Genomic DNA, 19,670 nt, shown 5'->3' on the forward strand with positions numbered 1-19,670 from the left:
GTAGGATACTACAAATGGAGGTTGGGCAAGGTGTCGTCAAAAGGCTTGAGCAGTTTGACTGTCATTTTGTGGTCCCCAGGTCTTTGAATATCCAGCTTCCAATTAGCCTTGCTGTATGAAGCCAAGTAGCTCACTGGACAGCTCTACTTTATTTTATCTGCCTGTGCTCTAGGAGTCACTTCACCTATCAGGTGCCATCAAGAAGTGTTAATAGCTAGCTGTGGTCATTTCCCTGAGTGGCCTTTTTTTACCAACAATTGGGCTGCCCTACGGTGCATCTACACTGTCAAGCTAATTGCTCCCAGCATCACACTATGACTAGGTGCATCACACAGCATACATCTCAGGTTGCATCCAGGGAATACTCTGTGTTGGCTGCAAATGAGGTATTCTCTGCTGAGGTCCAGATGCTACCTACTGTGTGGATGGAGCTGGTTTGCATCACTTGCCCAGGAACCATGAGGAGCTTGCTTCTGTTGAAAAGAGCAGCTTGTAAAGTGCCTCTGTGCCACCTGGGCAATCCACTGTACTCCTGGAGAGGGACAAACAGGCTGGGTCAGCTATTGAGCTGCATCAAGTGAGTCCTTTATTAGTGATTTGCGACTCCTCTCCGAGTCTTAAGAAATCCTCTTGCCAAGTAAAGGACACAGTCTTCTTCAAGAAACCATGGTAGAAATGTTCTAACGAGGCAAGCAGAGAGAGATCATTTGTTATGGTGAAAAAGGCGATTGCTCTCACTGAGTGGCTGGTTTGTTTTTTCAACAGCTACAGCTAGATCCAGTGAAAAACAGGCACTCATGTCTGAACTGAAGATAATGACACATCTCGGGCCCCACCTGAATATTGTGAATCTGCTTGGAGCTTGTACAAAATCAGGTGGGTTTGGCTGACAAAATGGAGGTTTGCTGTGGAGCCATCGTTCACTGTTTAACAAGCACTCAAATGTCAAGTAAAGGATTTAACAATAAATATAAACAAATAAAAGGTTTCACAAAACTACTTGATATTTGACAGTAGTTGCAGTCATAACTTAGTAAATAAAAATGTTTTAACCCCCAATACTTTTTATGTTTTATATTCTATTTTCTACTCTTATTGGCGTCTTTTTTTTTTTTTGAAAGATCCCACTCATCAATGCATTATTTTACTTCATTTCGTCAGGTCCTATTTACATCATCACTGAATACTGCTTTTATGGTGATTTGGTGAACTATCTGCATAAGAACAGGGACAATTTCCTGAGCCGACACCCAGAGAAGCCAAAGAAAGATTTGGATATCTTTGGGATGAACCCAGCTGACGAAAGCACAAGAAGGTGAGAAAAAAGGAAAAAAAAGTATGACCTGCAACTTAAGGAAATGTCATCGCTAACCCTTACTCCATTCCTCTCATTCATTGGTTTAGAGCCCTCCCTAATTCTTCTCATTAGACTTTTACTTATCAGGCTTTACAGATCTGGGAAGGTTTCAGCACTTTTTGTTCAGTCTTCCTGACATGCGTCCTAGATCCACGTTTCCTCTGTGTAGAGATGCCTGCAGCCCCAGGACCACCATGGGTTCTCCGAAGACACCGCTTGCTTAGAGCCTTCCCTCTAAATGCTAGGCACACATACTCATTGGAGCACACAACATACAGATTTTGCAGACCTTTTAAACAAATTCCCCTCTGCCCAAGGTAGTGTAAGAGATATATGGATCTAGAGAAAAACCCAGTATCCTTACAGGACCCCAGAAGTCCCACACCTGCCTCGTTACAGCATTGTCTCTGCAACACACAGTCAGTCTCCTCTCTCCTCAAGCTCCATACCTTCTTCCCTACCTGATCCTGAGGTCCCAAAGAACATTTCTATTAATAAAGCATGGCCCAGCGTTCCTCTTTTCTGTAAAAACATCCTTTTGCATCTACCCACCCAAGTTTTAAAAGTAAAGTGCAACTACCTGTTTTCCTTTTTTCCCTGCTTGGGGAATTTCCAGTGTCTAAAACGCCTTCCCTTCAAACAACCTGGCAGAGTTTGTTCTCCAAGCTCAAGTACTCTCTTTTATCTACCAATGGCTTAGCCAGTCTCAATAGTTTCCTTATGGTTAATTTTCATCCCATAGCTTTTTCCAGATGAGGGTGGAGGAAGCTTGTCATCAAACATTCATCAATAAAGCAATGTCATAAAATTAGCCAGGATTTAGAAGGTGAACAGAAATTCTTTCAAAAATCACTCAGGCAAACAGGCCAACTGACTTGATAGCTGTGTACAGCCAGGACTATTCATCTGAGCATGGGTTTGCTCAGCAGGACTGGATTTGATGCAAACTGTTTGGGTGAATAAATTACACCTATCATTTGGAATACCTTGAAATAAAAGCCCTAAGTAGTAATGGCTGAATTCAGTGGGATTTTGGGAAGTTAGACAACATATGTTCACATCCTTGATTGTTGACAAAAGGATAAGTTTGAAGCACTTGTGTTTGACTACAGTGATATATGGTAACATGTACTAATATGTGGTAATACATGGCTATGTTGTAATACATAATCTTTACGTATTCTCTATCAAGAAGTCAGTTCTTACACTCTTATATTTCACAGCAATACAGCTGTACACCATAAGAGAACTGTTAGATCTAGAGGATGCCGTGGCAGCAAAGTCACCTGGGCAATACTAGCTGATATGCCTGTATTTTTTCCCAATTTCAGTTATGTGATATTATCATTTGAAAACACTGGAGAATATATGGACATGAAACAAGCTGATACCACTCAGTATGTGCCAATGCTGGAAAGGAAGGAGGGATCTAAATACTCTGATATTCAGAGATCTGTGTATGATCGGCCTGCTTCATATAAGAAGAAATCTATGTCAGGTAATGTAGAATTGTCCCTTCTGCATACATCATTAATACAAATAATTCTTGCATAAACGTGTATCTTATTTTTGCCCTCTATGATATGGACATAAACGACTCAGCTGTGTTCTGTAAGCATGTGAGTATAAGCTGTAAGCTAAAAGCTTATGCCTGTGATCTTCATTATGCTCTGGGGAGAGGAGTGCATGCTCCTGGAGCAGAAGGGGTCCAGTTGTGTATTTGCTTCCATGCTGAAGTGCTGAGCAGCTGTGCTCTGCAACGGGGCTGTAGGGACACTTTGGAGACAGTGGTTTTATTAGTCTTGCAGTTTGCAAGATTTTGAGCAATAGCAATGAACAATAATAATAGTAATTTATGTTACTCTGTTTCCACTTGCATTTCACCTTAACTGACACTTACCAAATGCAGAACACTCCCAAATACTTTCCTGGATTATGTAATGAAGATAATGAATGCATCCCATTCCCTGGCTCTGTTCTCAGGAACCAAATATGCTTTGCTTTAAAAATAGGCACCGTCACTTCTGCCTCTAGTCCTCAGAAACTGAACCATATCCAGTCCCAGATTTACATGGCAGACTAATGTATTTATATTGTGCTCTAGGACAGTCAGGGTAAATGGATCATTGAATTTTGACTGTTTTTTCTTCTGACATCTTTCATAAAAAAATAAGAGCTGTTGCCATAGAATTCCTGACCCTTTTGCTGGCGTTGGATTAGTCCCAGTGAATACTTCCTGGGAAACATGACAGTGTTCAGCACAAGAAAATGGATAAGAATGTACATGCATGCACAGAAACCTAATGAAGGCACCATCTCTAAATAAATGTTTTTGTACCACATGCTGGGTATCGTAAACAACCTGTATAACACTTCAGTGGGCCTTTTTAACTTCACCTTTTCCTGCAGTTGTCCGGGGAAAAAAATACAGACAGGAGAAAACCCAAAACCTATATTTAATACTGGATGGTTTTGAGAATGCAGTACGTGTCAGTGACTGATGCAGACTTTAAACGTGGTTAGCTATTATGAAAAGACTGGTTTGGTCATGGTACTCTGTTAAAGTCATCAGCTCAGAATCATGATAAGTAGGGGGAAATGTATGCTGCTTCCGCACTCCACAGCACAAACATATTTTGCTCTCTTTTTCAATAGAATCGGAAGTCAAAAACCTTCTTTCAGATGACAGTTCGGAGGGCCTCAGCCTACTGGATTTGCTGAGCTTCACCTACCAGGTTGCCCGGGGAATGGAATTCTTGGCTTCTAAAAATGTAAGTAAATAAAAAAGTAAGTAAAATGTAAGAAAGTGTAAAAATGTCTTCATGTCCAGCTATGGGTTTCAATTTAGATTCTGAAGACATGACACAACGTAATATTATTTTTGGGGTTGTAGACAGCTTTCTCACTTACCTGGAAACTGAGATCACCATGGTTGGAAAAATCAAAGCAGCAGTCAGTCCTCCTTTCCCATTGCAGCCTGCAACATTCATGGAGTCAGAGTGCCAGAGACGGTGGGCAGCGTCTGGGTGGAGAGTCCATACAGCCACAGGCCGGCATGGTCAGAAACATAGATGTATCATTAGCACATGATGGGTAGAAGGGGAAAGGGTGGCATCGCTCTTGTCTCCTCCCCATTGCAGAGCATCCACATGAGCCCCTGCTGGCTCTGGGGACTGGTGCCTCCTTGCCCTTGTTAGCGGGGCAATACAGGTGCCTGTTCAGTAGAAGGTCTTGTTAAGACTGTGCCCAGAAAGTCAACAGATCTTTTTCAGGGATCTTTGCAAGGGAAATGGTCCTCGTGGAATCAGCACATCCTTGAACAATTTAATTTCTCTCCATACAGTGTGTGCACCGTGACTTGGCAGCTCGTAATGTCCTCCTGGCTCAAGGAAAAATTGTGAAGATCTGTGACTTTGGGCTGGCTAGAGACATCATGCATGATTCCAACTATGTCTCCAAGGGCAGCGTATGTACTTCTTAATCTCCTGAGCTCTGCTTTAACTGAAATGAGAAGTGTCAGTTTTAAATGCTGTTTAATGTTCTTGCCATTCAGTGTTGGTTACACTAATTGACCATTGGGATGATCGCTCCTGAGAACAATTTTTCTTCAGTTCATTAATTCCTGTAACTTTCCTAATTCTACTTTAAAGCTGAAGAGTACTTGGCCACACTTAGTACTTCACAGGCTTACATTTTAACTGGCAAGTTTTGTGACTGAATAAATTATTAAGGAACTGTCACTGTGATATGTAAAGTAGTGACACATTAGTCAACGACGTATCAGACCTAGATTGGCAGTGCCAGCTTTTGTATCATACCTTCAATTAGCCTGGTCTTTTGCTAGTAATAAAATGGATACAGTTATGGCTTAATTAGTTTTTGTGGGGAGCAAGTAGTAGCATTCCTTATAATCCTGGTACCTCTGTGTTATATGGAATTAAAAATAAACACTAGCCAGGTTAACACAACTTTTCTTGTTAGAGAGAAGTTAATCCTGGCTATCAAGCAACTGTTGTAATGGGAAGCATTTCTTTAATGAATAAGCTGTGTGGTTTGGGGTTTCTTTCTTTTTGCTGCAGACTTTCCTCCCAGTAAAATGGATGGCACCTGAAAGCATTTTTGACAATCTGTACACAACATTAAGTGATGTCTGGTCTTATGGCATTCTGCTGTGGGAAATATTTTCTCTTGGTATGTACTGTGAACATGTTCTTATGTGTAGTGAGTAAGCTTTTTCAGTTCAAGCTGTTCTACATAAAGTATTTCAAATTCTGCAGTAAAAATATATGTGTGAAATCAACTGTTAGTTATTCTTCTATATGGGGTTTTGGATCCCAACGTTAGGTGTGAAGTAAAACGTCCATACTCTCCCAAAGTTCTCCTTAGATTTTTTTTTTCCCCCCAAGATACTTTTTTTTTTGCTAGAAAACTGAAAGCACTGAGTGAAAAGCTTTTGGAAAAGCATTTGTGGAAAAGTATTGGCGTGCTGGCTCAGGATGGATTTTCTGGCTAATACGAGAAGGAACATGCTTCCCCCTTGCAATGGGGTGCCTGGGGCTGCAGGCCAGCCCAGCGGCTGGTTTGAAACAGTCTCTTCATATACATTTCAAAAGATCCCATCTTAGTCCCATTACAGAATGAAAACAAATGTCAGTCTTCTGGGATGCTGATTTCTCATTTCCAGGTCAGCTCTGTTCACACAGTTGGTTTATGGCAGCCTAAAGTGGTTATGACAATGTATAGCAGTTACAGACAATGTGCAGTTCCCAGCTGGGAACAGCCTGGCTCTTTCCTCAGCCTGATTAATTAGCCTCCCGGGCGGGTGGCTGGCCTGCTTCAGTAAACGTGCGTTGCCCAGATTTACTCTGAGCAGAATGAATCACGCCTGTACGGTATCTACTACTGCCCCACGGCAACCCCAAGCCTAATGTTATTTTCTAGAATAAGTTGTCATATAGCTATTTCTCAGAAAACAGCAGTTGTGCCACTATTTATGGTATTGATTACTGCAATCTCTGGGCATCATAGCATCCTGTAAATATCCATTCACCAGCATCCCTGGAAGGCATGGGCGTGCTGTTGGATAGCTCAGGAACTGAGGCACAGCTAAGCCTGTGCTTCACTGCCCTACCTGTAAGGAAGGTCCTGAAGCCCAGTTTTAGGTGAAAATCCTACTTTTGAAAGGGCTGTGGTTTCTGGTGTAAATATTATAATATGCCTCCTCCACCTGAGAAAGATGATGTTTTTCAGAAAGCAAAACATATCCTCAGCGGCATTTATTAAGAAAGTCAACTTTGACATCTTGCTGCAACACTGACTTCAGCTTGAATGATCATTTTACACATCAGCATTGTCTATATGCTGTGGCCCCAAATGATAGCTTAACTGCCTCAGCTCAGGGGCCGAGTCCGAACTCTTCAACAGCCCATGCACCTGACATGCCAGCTGCCTAGGTGGGAAGACTTGTGTATGGAGGGGACTGGCTTACCCTGAGGCTTTGCCCTTACAGCAAGGATGAGGCGAGTAACTCAGGCTGTGTCACTCCTAGCTGTCATGCAGGTGCCAAAGGCAATAAAACCAGACAGAGCAAGTGACTTGCCTAAGGTCACACAGAAAGTCAGTGGCAGAGCAGAGACATGACCTCAGATCTGCCAAATGCAGGCCAATGACCTGATCCAGGTATCATCCAACCTCTGTGCCCAGTCAATACATTCTATAAACACTGCAAAGGGATTTTTTTCTAAGTAGTACCGACTTCAATCTTTCTTAGCCAACATTTCACATCAGGGCGTAATATGGTCAAGACAATAGCTCTGATGTGAAACATTGGCTAGGAAAGATTAATTTTGATGGCGTGTCAAATTATAGCATTAACACTTTTTGACATGAACAGCAAGACAGAATTTGGGAACTTAAAGTGCTGGATAGTCAAGTATAGAGTAGTATTTTTTCTTCTCTTTTATCTGCAGGTGGCACACCATATCCTGGCATGATGGTCGATTCTACTTTCTACAATAAGATCAAGAGTGGATACCGAATGGCCAAACCCGATCATGCTACCAATGAAGTGTATGTGTGCTTATATGGGCTTTTCGACACCTGGCCAGTCTCCAGACAATTTTGGCTTTAGTTTCTGTTTGATTACTTATTTTCTTATTCTTTATTCCTTTGCCAGTTGGTTAAACTTGTTTCCATCTTATCTGCAGGTATGAGATCATGGTGAAGTGCTGGAACAGTGAACCAGAGAAAAGACCTTCTTTTTACCATTTGAGTGAAATTGTGGAGAGCTTGTTGCCTGGAGAGTACAAAAAGGTTTGCTCTTTGGAATTTTCTCTGTGTTTTCTATATACTGTTTTAGAGGGAATTATAAGTGTTGTTCCAGCCATCAGAGCCATGAGCACTGAACTGGCACATCCTAACCTAAGTGAATTATGTGATTTGGACAGGGACATTGCGTGTTCGGTTTCTGCATGCAAGCTTAGCGAGGGAAGCAGTTCTGCAGTGTTAGCTGGGAAGCAGAACCCTCCATTTCTAATGAAGTCCTACCAACTCAATTTTTCTGCTGGAGAATGGGTTTCATATATTTTCACAGGATTTTCTAGGCGGTGAAAGAATTCTAGAAAAGGGACTACTTGGCCAACGTGTATAATCTCCCTATCTCCCTCTTTGGACCCTGACACCAGCAAGTTTTCCCTTCATACTTCTGATAACTCTGGACAAGCTCTGCCTGCCCCATCGTTCAGTGTTTCATTTTCCCACCTACCTTCACTCCCTTCTCCCTCTCCCTACCCCTCTTTCACATCTATTTGTCTGCTCTGTGCTGCCACACTCACTCCTGCATCGTGTAAAACTTATGTGTTGCTTTTCCCTTCAAATCATTTGAAGATGCTGGGCTTCTCTATCCAGCGTTGCTAGCTCATAGGGCAGAATATTTGCTGGGTTAATGAATCACAGCTACCCATCTGAAGAAAGGCAGCCTTAGTGAAAGTTTGAAATGAATATTTTCAGAGCTATGAGAAGATTCACCTGGACTTCCTGAAAAGTGATCACCCAGCTGTCACACGCATGAGAGGGGACTGTGACAACGCTTACATTGGTGTCACCTACAAGAATGAAGACAAATTAAAGGACAGGGAGAGCGGATTTGATGAGCAGAGGCTGAGTGCTGACAGCGGGTACATCATCCCCCTGCCAGACATTGACCCTGTTTCTGAAGATGAGCTTGGCAAAAGGAACAGGCACAGGTAAGTGAGGTTTACAGATCATGTAGCCCGAAGTCACCATTCGGGGTCATGTTTGGCAATATGCATTAACACTTTTTAGCATCCTACTCCGCAAATGGTTTCCTTAGCTCTGTTGAAACTACTTATTGGGAAGGTCCCATGTAAATATGGTAGTATGACTGGCCACAGTGTTTTCAGTGGGAAAAACCTAATTTTGCCTCTTTTGTGACTGCCAGGGGAAGGGCCCTGCTGGTAGGGTGCTCCTGTGTGTCACTGGGACTCCTTTGTTAGCTTGGACAGGTCTCAGCAGCTGTCTGGTGGCTTTGTGGGCCCATTTTGCAACACATCTTGTCCCTACAGCTCAATGCCTTGGAGCTGCATATGAGATCTCAAGAGATTGATTTGTTCTGTGTGAGACCAGCTCCAAAATTTGGGAGAAGTTGTTTTTAATATCTTCCATAGTATTCTTTTCATTGACAGCAGGGTATCCAGGACTTTTTACTGCTCCCTTGTCAGTTTGCATGACTGATTCCACTACAGCACAACAGATTAACCCTTACTGTGAATGGTGAGGTTTTAATTCAGCATTTAATTCATAGTATATAGAATTAGCAACCTAGAAACTTCTTTTTTTGATATTTTTGCACTATTTTCAAGAGGTGCATGAATGAATGAAGTGCCTAAGAAGCACTACCCAGATTAAGATTTATTACCACTCTCTGTTATTCTTATTATTATCTTATTGTCTGTTATTGTTATCTTATTTTCACCTGACCTCCCTAGATTTACTTAAGTGACCTATTGTCACAGCAGTGTCATAAAGCTATTTCTCTAACGAGTGTCTGGCAGAAAGTGCTTGGAGGAACATATGAACAACCCGCTCCTTTGAATTCCAAGGTGGTTCATTACTCTTGAGATACAAGATGTGTCATGTCCTAAGAAACGGATGGTCAGAGTCACCTAAGATTGCGCTGTGGGTCAGAAAGCATGTGGGGAGGTGGTGTTCAGTTCTGCTAGAGACTGGAGTACTTACCCAGCCACATTCACCTTGTATTTTATCTCTGAGATGTTTATCTCTTCCAGTTCCCAGACATCTGAAGAAAGTGCCATTGAAACTGGTTCCAGTAGCTCTACTTTTATCAAGAGAGAGGACGAGACCATTGAGGACATTGACATGATGGATGACATTGGGATCGACTCCTCAGACCTGGTGGAGGACAGCTTCCTGTAACCCGATGGACACCTTCCAGCTCTGCACATGGGGAAGCTTGCTGTGTCGTCTACAGACTTACGCTCCACAGAGAAAACCACTTTATTGCAATGTCAAGGATGTGAAAAGGAGGTGGATTTGTACAGAGAAACTCCCAGCGATGGGCAGAGGAATCAGCCTGAGCATGAATGAAAGAGATATGTTGAAGACGGATTTTTTTAGTGTTGTTTCTTGCAGTACTTCAGTAGCATCTCAGTGTTGTTTGCCATTTGAACTGGTAGGAGGATGAAGGAAAAGGCCACAAACAGACCAGTTTTGTGTTTCAAGGGCATTCATATGACTTTGATGGATCGAATTTCCACTGCAGCAATACTTCAACCATTGTAATTATGTAAATAACTGTCTACTCAAGGATCTTTTGAGGTGCACATTGAACATATGCCATGGATTTTAGAAGAAATCGTTCATGAATTTTGTGTATTTCTTCCCTCAATCTCTATGTCAGCTGCTGTTGAACTATCATGTGAATTGAAGAACACGCAAAAACCACTTTTGGAACAAAAAGGTCTAAAACCACAAGGGACTGACCGGTACTACAAACATGTTACTTTTTACCATTAATGCAAGTAAAGGGGAATAATAATAATAATAATAATAATAATTAAAAACCAGTCTATAATAGGTGTTAGAAACCTAGTAAGTCTTTATTAACTATAGAAGGTAGCTGTTTTCAAGATACTACTACTGTTTTCAGTAACACTAAATGTATATTTTATAATTCATTGTCCTTCAGTAAAAGCACAGTCTCAAGAAACTTTTTTAAGTCCAAGGAAAAACTTTATGACCTGAAAAGTTTTATGAAACAATTCTTTTATTTGGCTGTACACAGTATGGTAACTGCTCTGGTTAGTTAAAACTACTTTCACATGGAGAAAAATTTAAGATTTAGTTTTCCATCATGAGCTGAGTAGTTTTTCTAATCAGATATACTAGAAGCAATTATCGTCCTCTGATTAAGTGAGGTTCTAAAAATTTAATTTAAAAAAAAATTAATTTATGCCAGATTTCCAACATGCTCAAGAATGGAAGATTATGATAAACCACCAGCAACTTGCCATTATTAGTGTTTCATGGGTACTCAAAAGAAATCTTATCCTGGGGTTAGCTGTGAAGAATTGATTTGAGATTTGAAGTGCTCAAGGAACAAAGACATCTCTCCCAGCCTGGAACTCCAGATTAAATAAGCAGAAATAATTCTGCAGCAAATATTCTTGTCTTAGTTTTCAGGTTTAAACAGGAACAGAAAACTCTGACTATTATCTTTGCAGACTGTAACAACAAACGGTAATTGCTTTCAACAGTGTTTTTCAGAAGACGGTGCATGAAAATGAACCTGCTCTCAGCCTGCAACAGTTGTTTTTTGACACCACTTATATGAACAAAGTATTATGATTACTACTATCACTGTACAAAGTGTTATTGAGATATGATGCTTTGGAAGACTTACATGTGAAAAAAGGTACATCACTGCGAAGGGCCCCATCCTTTCTGGTGCTCAACTTTCAAACTTAACCTTAATTCAGTGTGATGAGCGCCTTGCAGGACATGCTCAGCCTCTGGCACGACACAACCGATGCAAATGCAGTGCAAACTCATCCCTGTGTTGCAGTATTTTTCCTAGGAAGTGTGAAAGATGGACCAGCAGTGACGGACAGAACATGCTGCCGTGTTAAACTACAGTTTAACTTGAAATGTCCCTAAGAAAAGCTACACAAATCCCCTTGACTTCACTTGTTGTGAACAGTTGTGGATCAAATGAAAGCAAATGTAATGTTGTCAGTGTTACAGGCAAATAAATCTGGGTCTGGGTTTCAAAATGTCGCCTGGCTGAGGCCACGTACAAGCATACTGCAGATGTGAAAACAGGACCTGAATCGAGGCACCCACATTTTCAACCCTGATGGAGGCTGACAGTCAGAAGGAACCGTGGGTGATGGTGCATCCTCCATTTCTTGCAGTCAACAGATCAAGACCGAGTGTCTTCCTGGGAGCTGTGCTTTAGCCAAACACATGTCACTGAGCTCTGTATGGGGACAACTGTGAAACATAAAGACTCTTGATATAGCTAGGACAGATGAGACGACATAAAGTCTCCCTCCAGCTATGAACTAAGAATTGAGGAAACACAAATTGTCTATTGGATATCCCAGATATCTGAATGGCCACTTGAGACCACACGTGCCTTCATTTGCATGTGTAGTCATTACGACTACACATTCAAATTAGGCAAGCAATTTCACCTGCATTTTTGCACATGGCCTAGTGTTCTTCAGGGTTTGAAAATCAGCCCCAGCAAGTTTTATTATACCAGTTACTGGAATCTAAGGACATTTTCATGCGGTCTCCCCTTCCCCTCACCGGTTTCATTCTGTATCTCACAGCGCATCTTGGGGCTAGGCCCAAATGGTGGACGTGAACCAGAGCTGGCTCACTTTCCCATGCATGGTAATGTTGATTCTCCATCCCGTCACGAGTATCGTGTAGATGAACTACATCCGTGGCAGGGGTCTAGCCAAACCCAGCTCACTGCAGGCTTGGAATCAGATAAGCTGGCCTGGAAACTGGAATGAGAAACAGAGGAAGAGAGGGGATTTACCAGAGAGGGAGAAGTGTGAAAGGATGATTCGTTTAGTTTTACAATATTATCAGTATTACAGACTTTTTCTTTTATGGCTTAATTTTTGAGAAGCCACTGGAAGAGATATTCCCAAACCTTTCACTACAGTAATTGTATAACGACAATCAGCATTAGCCTACGAAACACAGCTTTTGATTTGGAATGGCCAACCAATTCCTTACAGCGTGGTCTGCAACTTGTACAAAATGGTCCTATTACATGATGAAGGACGTGAGATATGGTGATGTTATACATCAATATGTATATAAGTATTTTTATATAGACTTCTAGAATACTGCCAAAACATTTATGACAGCTATATCACTGCCTTTGTTTATATTTTTTTTACTGTGATATATTCCACAGGCACGTTAACTGTTGCACTTTGAATGTCCAAAAGTTATATTTTAGAATAATAAAAAAGGAAGTGTTTCCAAAATGGTGGCTGTTGTGAAATGTTTGAAGAAGGGCAAACTGGCCTGAGTGATGGTAGGCACAAAATGTATTTCAAAAATGCCCCTGTTGATATTTTGTTTTTGAAAAAATCCTGTAAATTAAGATCTCTATATTTCAATAAATGATATATAATTTAAGGATATGTGAGAGGTCTATACTCACTTATTGAAAGATGGTTATAAAGAATCAGTCGTGCTTGGGATTTTTTTCCCCAAAAAGTTTTTTGGTTAATCGAGTGCTCTGCAAAGCCATCGGGCAGCAATGACAAGCAGGTCTCTGAGCCCTTCCAGTGGGCATAGCGGGGAAGTGCCTGCGGCAAATGACCTGGATAGTGAGTGACATCTGTGGGGAGCCATGTTGTGCCCCAAAACATGGCAGGTGCGGTGCTCCAGTGACTGCTGCCCAGAGCAGAGCATGTGCCCTGAGGTGGGCACTGGGCTCCCCGCACGAGATGAAACCCTTCTTGACCTTGGCACCGTGTGTGTTGGGGCATTCGATGCCTGCTGGTCTGCACACACCGAGGAAAGGGGGGACATGGGATGCAAACAGAGATGCTGTGCCGCATGTCTGTGATGTACGCTCTCTGCCGCTTCTAGCACCGGTGTACAATGAAGGGTTTTATGCAAAGGTTGCTTTTAACAAGGGACTAAAAGTGAATTGTGTCAGTCTTTAGCCTAATGCTTTTGATGATTACAGAGGATTAGATGGCCCCACCTTGAAATGGCCGTGGTTTCTCTGCCTCTGGCTGCAGGGTTTTTTTAAACCTAAGCTGAGCTCACCTTCGTTATGAATCAAACCAGATTTTGTCCTATGGTTCTGTGCTTCCGCAGTAATTGAAGAATTGTAAGATTTCAACCTGAAAACAGAGTTAAACTTGTCAGCTGCACTTCCTGCACTGGAGCCTGTCCTGGTTTGCCAGCAGGAGCCAGGCAAGGCTGGCCATGGGAAAGCCCCGTGAACAGGCAGGTTAGCAACCTCCTGTCCATGGAGGGGTCACTGTTGTTAAAACATGTTTGGAGATGAACTGTCCATCTAACATCTTTCATAACTGTCCTTCACCACTTCTTCACAAAGCAAAACGCCTCCTCACTTCAAACAGGTGCAGCAGCCTGGGCCCTTGCCTTAGATAAGAGTTAGAGCATGTTCCCCTCCTTTGCATCCTCGCCGAAGAGGAGTCTTTATCCTACAACACTGCACAGACACACAACACTTCCTGCCATCCCAGGGGTTCGGGAAAGAGTCATGGCAGCACTTGTGTCCTTATGTCTGTCCTGCTCGGCCGTGCACCTGCTCTTCTGGAAGTTCAGCAGCTGTGTGAGACATGAGGACTGATGGACTCGTTATTCCTGCTGCGCACGGTAAAGGGTGGTGGTACCAAAATACCTCTCTATGCAAGAGCCTGCAGCTCAGTACAGAGCTCACATGCAGTTCTCCAGCCTCTTCTTCCCCTTTGCAGAGCGGGAATGCAATCTCCTGTGTGTAGGGTACGGCTGTGTATGCCTGTGGGCATGTGTGTCCACGGTGGGGAGCATGGACAGTGAGTGTCTCACCCTCTTCCTGAAGTAGCTCCATTTTGGGCAAAAGTCTAACTCCTCACTCCACTGATAACCACAGTCCAGGTGTCCAGCGGGAGTCCCACTCATTGTCTTCGCTGTCTCAAGGCCTCTGCAAGTATTTGGCTGGAAATGTACTGAGGGAGCACACTGGCACGTGGCAGAAGCAGTCTGCCCAGGAGAGAGGAGCTGCGGGTGAGAGCGGCACGGTGCCCGGAGCAGCAGAGAGGGGTGGGCTCCTGGCCAGAATGGGAAGGGAAAGGTAGGGAATGGCTTTCCACGTGGGCCCTATGCAGGAGACTTCAGTTTATGCATGTAAACAGACCTTTGGCTAAGCTTCTGGATTGCTATGAGCAGTGCAAAAGAGGAGCAGCAGGTTCATCAGCCAGAAGCAAGTCATCCAGCCACCCCGAGATGCTCCCAGTGGTTCTGGGAACCTGAGGCACAGTGCCCTTGCATCTGTCTCAGCAAGATGGCTGTGTCCTATCGTGTTATCCCCATTGTTAGAGGTTGTGTGGGACGGGAGCTGTGTGCTGGCGCAATCCCTGGGAAAGATCAGAGGAAAGCAAAGGGAAGCCTTTTATATGCTCACAAAAACAAAGAAGAGGGAAAGTCACCTCATAGACCTGGGCTGGCCTATGAAACCAGCAGCTGAAGCAGAGTCCATATGCTGTGGGAGTCCCACCACTGATGCCTACAGCAAGACGAAGGGCTGGGCTCAGCACTCGTGGGCTTGTCCACCTGGCCCCATATCTGTCTTGCACCCCTCGGCACAGCCAGCTCGCCTGAGACCAAAACACAGCGGGCAGTGGAGTAGGCACCACCCCCCTGCTCTGCTGGCATTGATGTTCAATGCCTTTCAAAGGGAAAACTCATCTAACTTCCAACCCCAGTTCATCCCTATCCATATAACTGGAGGTAAGGATTTGGGACACCTTTAAAAATTCCAGTGTTTCCTTATGTTTGTTAATACCTTTACTGAAATCAAGAGCCAAACTTTTCTTTTCCGAGTTGGCCACAAGATGGAAGCATGAGACAAAAATATGTTAAATAGTTCTTTTCCTCATCCCTTTTCTGTTTTTGTTTCCACAGCAGCACAGATGTGCTGCCACTGCAGAGGCAGAGAGCAGCTGGAGCGTTTACAGCAATAGGAGGTAAAGGAATACATACGGTGTTCATCAGCTCCAAATGTTTTGTTTGGAAGAACTTTGAACCTATTATGATAAACATAGTTTTCCATAGGATGAGATCTGTGGTAGATACTCCTTTTTAAGAATGAAATATGTACTCAAGTCTACTCTTACCAAAGAGAAAACTGAAAGAGCATCATGGAAGTCAGGGAAGTTGCCTGGGATTTTTCTGGGCCACAGTTATCTATTTTATGTTACAGCATACAGCCCAAATTCTGCAAAGCTGGAAACTTCACTGGCAACTGCCATGCTATCCCTGATGGCACTGAAGGACACTCTGACTTTTGCTTCAAAAAATTTACCTCTAGTGGAGAGAGGGAGGGATTTAAAATGAAATATGATTTTAAATATGGTGAAGAGTGAGAGCTTAGATATCCCAAACTCAGCTGAGACTGCGTCTGTCTCCTCTGCATTCATTCTTTTGTTGCTTTAGTGTTGTGCTCATTTAGATGAGGTGCCAGAAGCACTCCTGAGCTGAAGGTCAGATTCACGTGCCTTTGTGGTATTCAAAAAAATAAAGAGTTGGGACCAGTCTAATGGACGCAGCCAGACCCCCAAACTCTAACCCACAGAAGGTATGCAGGTGCGAGGGTTAGTTCGAGTTTGTAAGCTATTCCAAATCCTGCAGCAATCTGACGTATCAGGCATTGCTGTATCCACCCTGCCATTAGCTGCTGCACTCTGCTAGCAGGAGCAGGACTGTTGAAGTTTAACCCAGCAGGCAGCTGAACACCACACAGCCATTCACTCACTGTCCCCCCAGTGGGATGGAGGAGAGAATCAGGGAAAAAAAGTAAAATTCATGGGTTGAGATAACGACAGTTTAATACGACAGAAAAGGAAGGCATACTACTACTACTACTACTACTACTACTACTACTACTACTACTACTACTGATAAAAGAATATACAAAACAAGTGAGGCACAATGCACTTGCTCACCACCCGCTGACTGATGCCCAGCCAGTTCCTGAGCAGCGGTTGCTGCCCCCTGGCCAACTACCCCCAGTTTATATACTGAGCATGACGTCCCATGGTATGGAATAGCCCTTTGGCCAGTTTGGGTCAGCTGTCCTGGCTGTGCCCCCTCCCAGCTTCTCCCTGGCAGGGCATGAGAAGCTGAAAAGTCCTTGACTAGTGTAAGCACTACCTCACAACAACTAAAACATCGGTGTGTTATCAACATTATTCTCATCCTAAATCCAAAACACAGCACTGTACCAGCTACTAAGAAGAAAATTAACTCCATCCCAGCTGAAACCAGGACAATCACCTGCTTTATCATTTCTCCATAAAAGTGATGCAAGGTTTGTAAGAAGGGGGATGTGATTTATTAGACCAGCTGATACAGCTGGAAAAAATGAGAAGTAACTCACGTCAGAACTTGAGGTAGGGCTTGAGAATCTAAAAACTGGGCTGTGTTTTCCAGCTTTACTAATTGGTCTCATAAAAGACATCTTCTGCATACTACTTCTGGGTGGCTGAGACAACAGCCATTGTGTTGCCAGCAGTAGCATGTGCCAGATGATGCCCGAGTCTTAGAAATGTCTATTTAAAGGCAGCTCTAAGCTTTGAAATTGGAGCCATCTTGTCAAAGGTAAGCCAAGCATGTGTGCGCTACCAGCGACAGCTCTGCAAAAAAGTGGCTTTCACCAGCAAGTGTATTTGGGTATATTTGTATTTATACCAAGTGCATTTGTGAGCTCGTTGATTGATTGCTTTCAAAGGTAGAGTTTTGTTTTGCTCACAATCTATTTGACATACAAAATGATGGGTGCCTTGGTAGGTAAAAATGCTGCTATATTGATGTGGGAACGATGTCAATGCTTTAAAGCCAATCTTCAATTATAAAAAAAAAAGAGTCTACTGTCGTCATTTAACCTGGCATGCTGTATGACACAGACCAGAGGGTTTTCCCAAATTAATTCCCATTTGAACCAGAGCCTGTCATCTAGAAAAAAAGCAGTCTTTTCTCATCTCTGTGAATCCTTGTGTAAATATCAGGTTTTGCAGCTGCTTACACGTGAGACAAGTGTTATTAGTTCAACACTCTGGGCATGCACCAAACCAAGACTTATATTTCCACACTGTTTGCTCAGAGGAGCTCAGAAAGCTGTTAGCCATCATTTCTAGTCTGATCAGCTGGATGAGCAGGGGAGTGGGATTTCATCAACATATTTCAATCACTTTCAGTGTAGTTTCTGGTGGCTGCCTTTGGCAGTTTTGGTTATGTGTGTACAATACTCTGATGCTCTGTGTATGAAACATGAGTTCCTCTGGCTGGAAGTTAGTGGAGGTTGACTGGCCTGAAGGAGGAAAGATGCCTGTAGCCAAAAAAAATGGTATAACGTTTCTAAATAATGGGTGAGTTTCATTAAACATGAGTGTTTTCCCTCCTTGTCCCAAGACCTTCTCATGTTTTTCTGAGCTGTGCCTTCCCGTTGGATGGCCCAGGGAGATTGCTCTCAGCAGAACAGGAGGGGTGCCACTACTGACCCCCCCAGGGCTTCAGTCAGAGCTGTCTGCGCTTGGCTTTTATGTATGCAAAAGCAGGAATGGACAGAGGACCCTCTATACCAATCCCAGCTATGACATAATGTAGCAACACAGAGATTTGGGCTGCTGCCTTTGGCTGCAAGCACAGGGGACTGTCCATGCTCTGTTACAGCTGTCGGCTGGTCAGGAGATGCTCTCCCTGGCTGCAATGCTTGGCACGAGTAGTGAGACAATGCTGGGGCACGGCATATTCTGCTTTTTTCTGCTGTCTTGCTGACTGCACAATTTGTTCAAAGGTGCATTTGACTTCGCTCTTTTTACTCCCACCCCCCTTTTTCAGCTTCCCCCCCTGGCGAAGCAGACTGGGAGCTCTGCCGCATCCCTGCCCCGTTTCAGACTTGGACAACACCAGCTGCTGCCAAAGGCCAGGGTCGAAGGGGTCCAGCACTGCTCCAAGCTGCTCCCGAGAGTCTGCATAGCTAATGCGTTTCCACAGCTCCTCCCTGGATCCTCGGCTGTTCCCCTGGCAGTGAGAATTAAATACCGTGAAAAAGCGTTGTTGAAAATGTTCAAGAGAAACTACATTTTGAGAGAAAATGCATTTGAAAATGTCAGCATTCTGTAAAAGAAGAAAAAAAATGGTGCGAATATATGTTGCTTTACTGTCAAAAACTGAGCAGCCCAAACCTGTCCTGAGCTGCCAAAAATTAAAAACTTTATTTTTTTGGCTCGAATTTTTTGGTATTCAAATTTTCTCCTGAAAATGCCATGTTCGCTATGGAGAATGTAGAAAGCAAGCTTCCCCCCCCCCCCCCCCCGTTGAAATCCACTTTTACCTCCTCCCTCCCGAAAAGGACCCCCCTTCCCATCCCGCATGTTATGACATCTTGTGCTGAGACCAAGATTGTGCTGCTACAAGGACCTTTCATAGGAACAGCTGTTAGAAGTTGCCTTGAAACTCCAGGGGAGTATTTCTCAGGATTTCTTAACCTGGCAGCTTCCAAAAAAAATGCTGGCAGAGGATTGGGGCACGAGAGCTGCCCCCACTGGGGTGCCAACAGGGGACTGACAGCACCTGTCCGGGCATGAAAGATGCATTTTGTTCCTCTGCTCTGCCCTGTGGCAGTCAGCTATGGGAGCCGGTGAGATCCTCCTTTCCCGGGAGCATTGCTGATGCAAGGGTTCACAAGCATGAGCAAGAACACAGCGGCACTTGTGTGTGGACACATGCCTGCCTGCCTGCCTGCCCAGGGAGCACTCACCTTTATGTCCCAGGAGCAATGCAAAGGAGGGGTCTGAACCCCACCATGGCCTTGCAACTTCACACTGGTCAGAGATGGTGCCAGCACTGCCTGGGTTTTGCCAGTCACCAGCGCAGGGCTCGTGTATTGGGTCTGGCTGAGATGGAGTTAATTTTCCCCATAGCAGCCCTCATAGTGCTGTGCTTTGTATTGGTAGCTAGAAAGGTGTTGATAACACACCAGTGTTTTGGCTAGCACTGAGCAGTG

At 43.6% G+C, this 19,670-nt stretch overlaps 1 protein-coding gene across 2 annotated transcripts in view; it reads left to right on the forward strand.

Annotated features, from left to right (window-relative positions):
* PDGFRA (platelet derived growth factor receptor alpha) overlaps positions 1–13,054 on the forward strand; it is a 35,549-nt gene extending 22,495 nt beyond the window's left edge. For both annotated transcript variants that reach the window (XM_076336263.1, XM_076336264.1), the window contains exons 14-23: positions 766–876; positions 1,162–1,315; positions 2,689–2,855; positions 4,013–4,128; positions 4,701–4,823; positions 5,437–5,548; positions 7,327–7,426; positions 7,564–7,669; positions 8,366–8,601; positions 9,664–13,054. In XM_076336263.1, coding sequence (XP_076192378.1) covers positions 766–876; positions 1,162–1,315; positions 2,689–2,855; positions 4,013–4,128; positions 4,701–4,823; positions 5,437–5,548; positions 7,327–7,426; positions 7,564–7,669; positions 8,366–8,601; positions 9,664–9,811 — 1,373 coding nt within the window. In that variant the 3' untranslated portion in view covers positions 9,812–13,054. The remainder of the gene's footprint in view (positions 1–765; positions 877–1,161; positions 1,316–2,688; positions 2,856–4,012; positions 4,129–4,700; positions 4,824–5,436; positions 5,549–7,326; positions 7,427–7,563; positions 7,670–8,365; positions 8,602–9,663) is intronic.
* Positions 13,055–19,670: the final 6,616 nt, after the last annotated feature.

The sequence above is a fragment of the Aptenodytes patagonicus genome, chromosome 4 (assembly GCF_965638725.1).
Source record: "Aptenodytes patagonicus chromosome 4, bAptPat1.pri.cur, whole genome shotgun sequence".
Classification (NCBI taxonomy): Eukaryota; Metazoa; Chordata; class Aves; order Sphenisciformes; family Spheniscidae; genus Aptenodytes; species Aptenodytes patagonicus.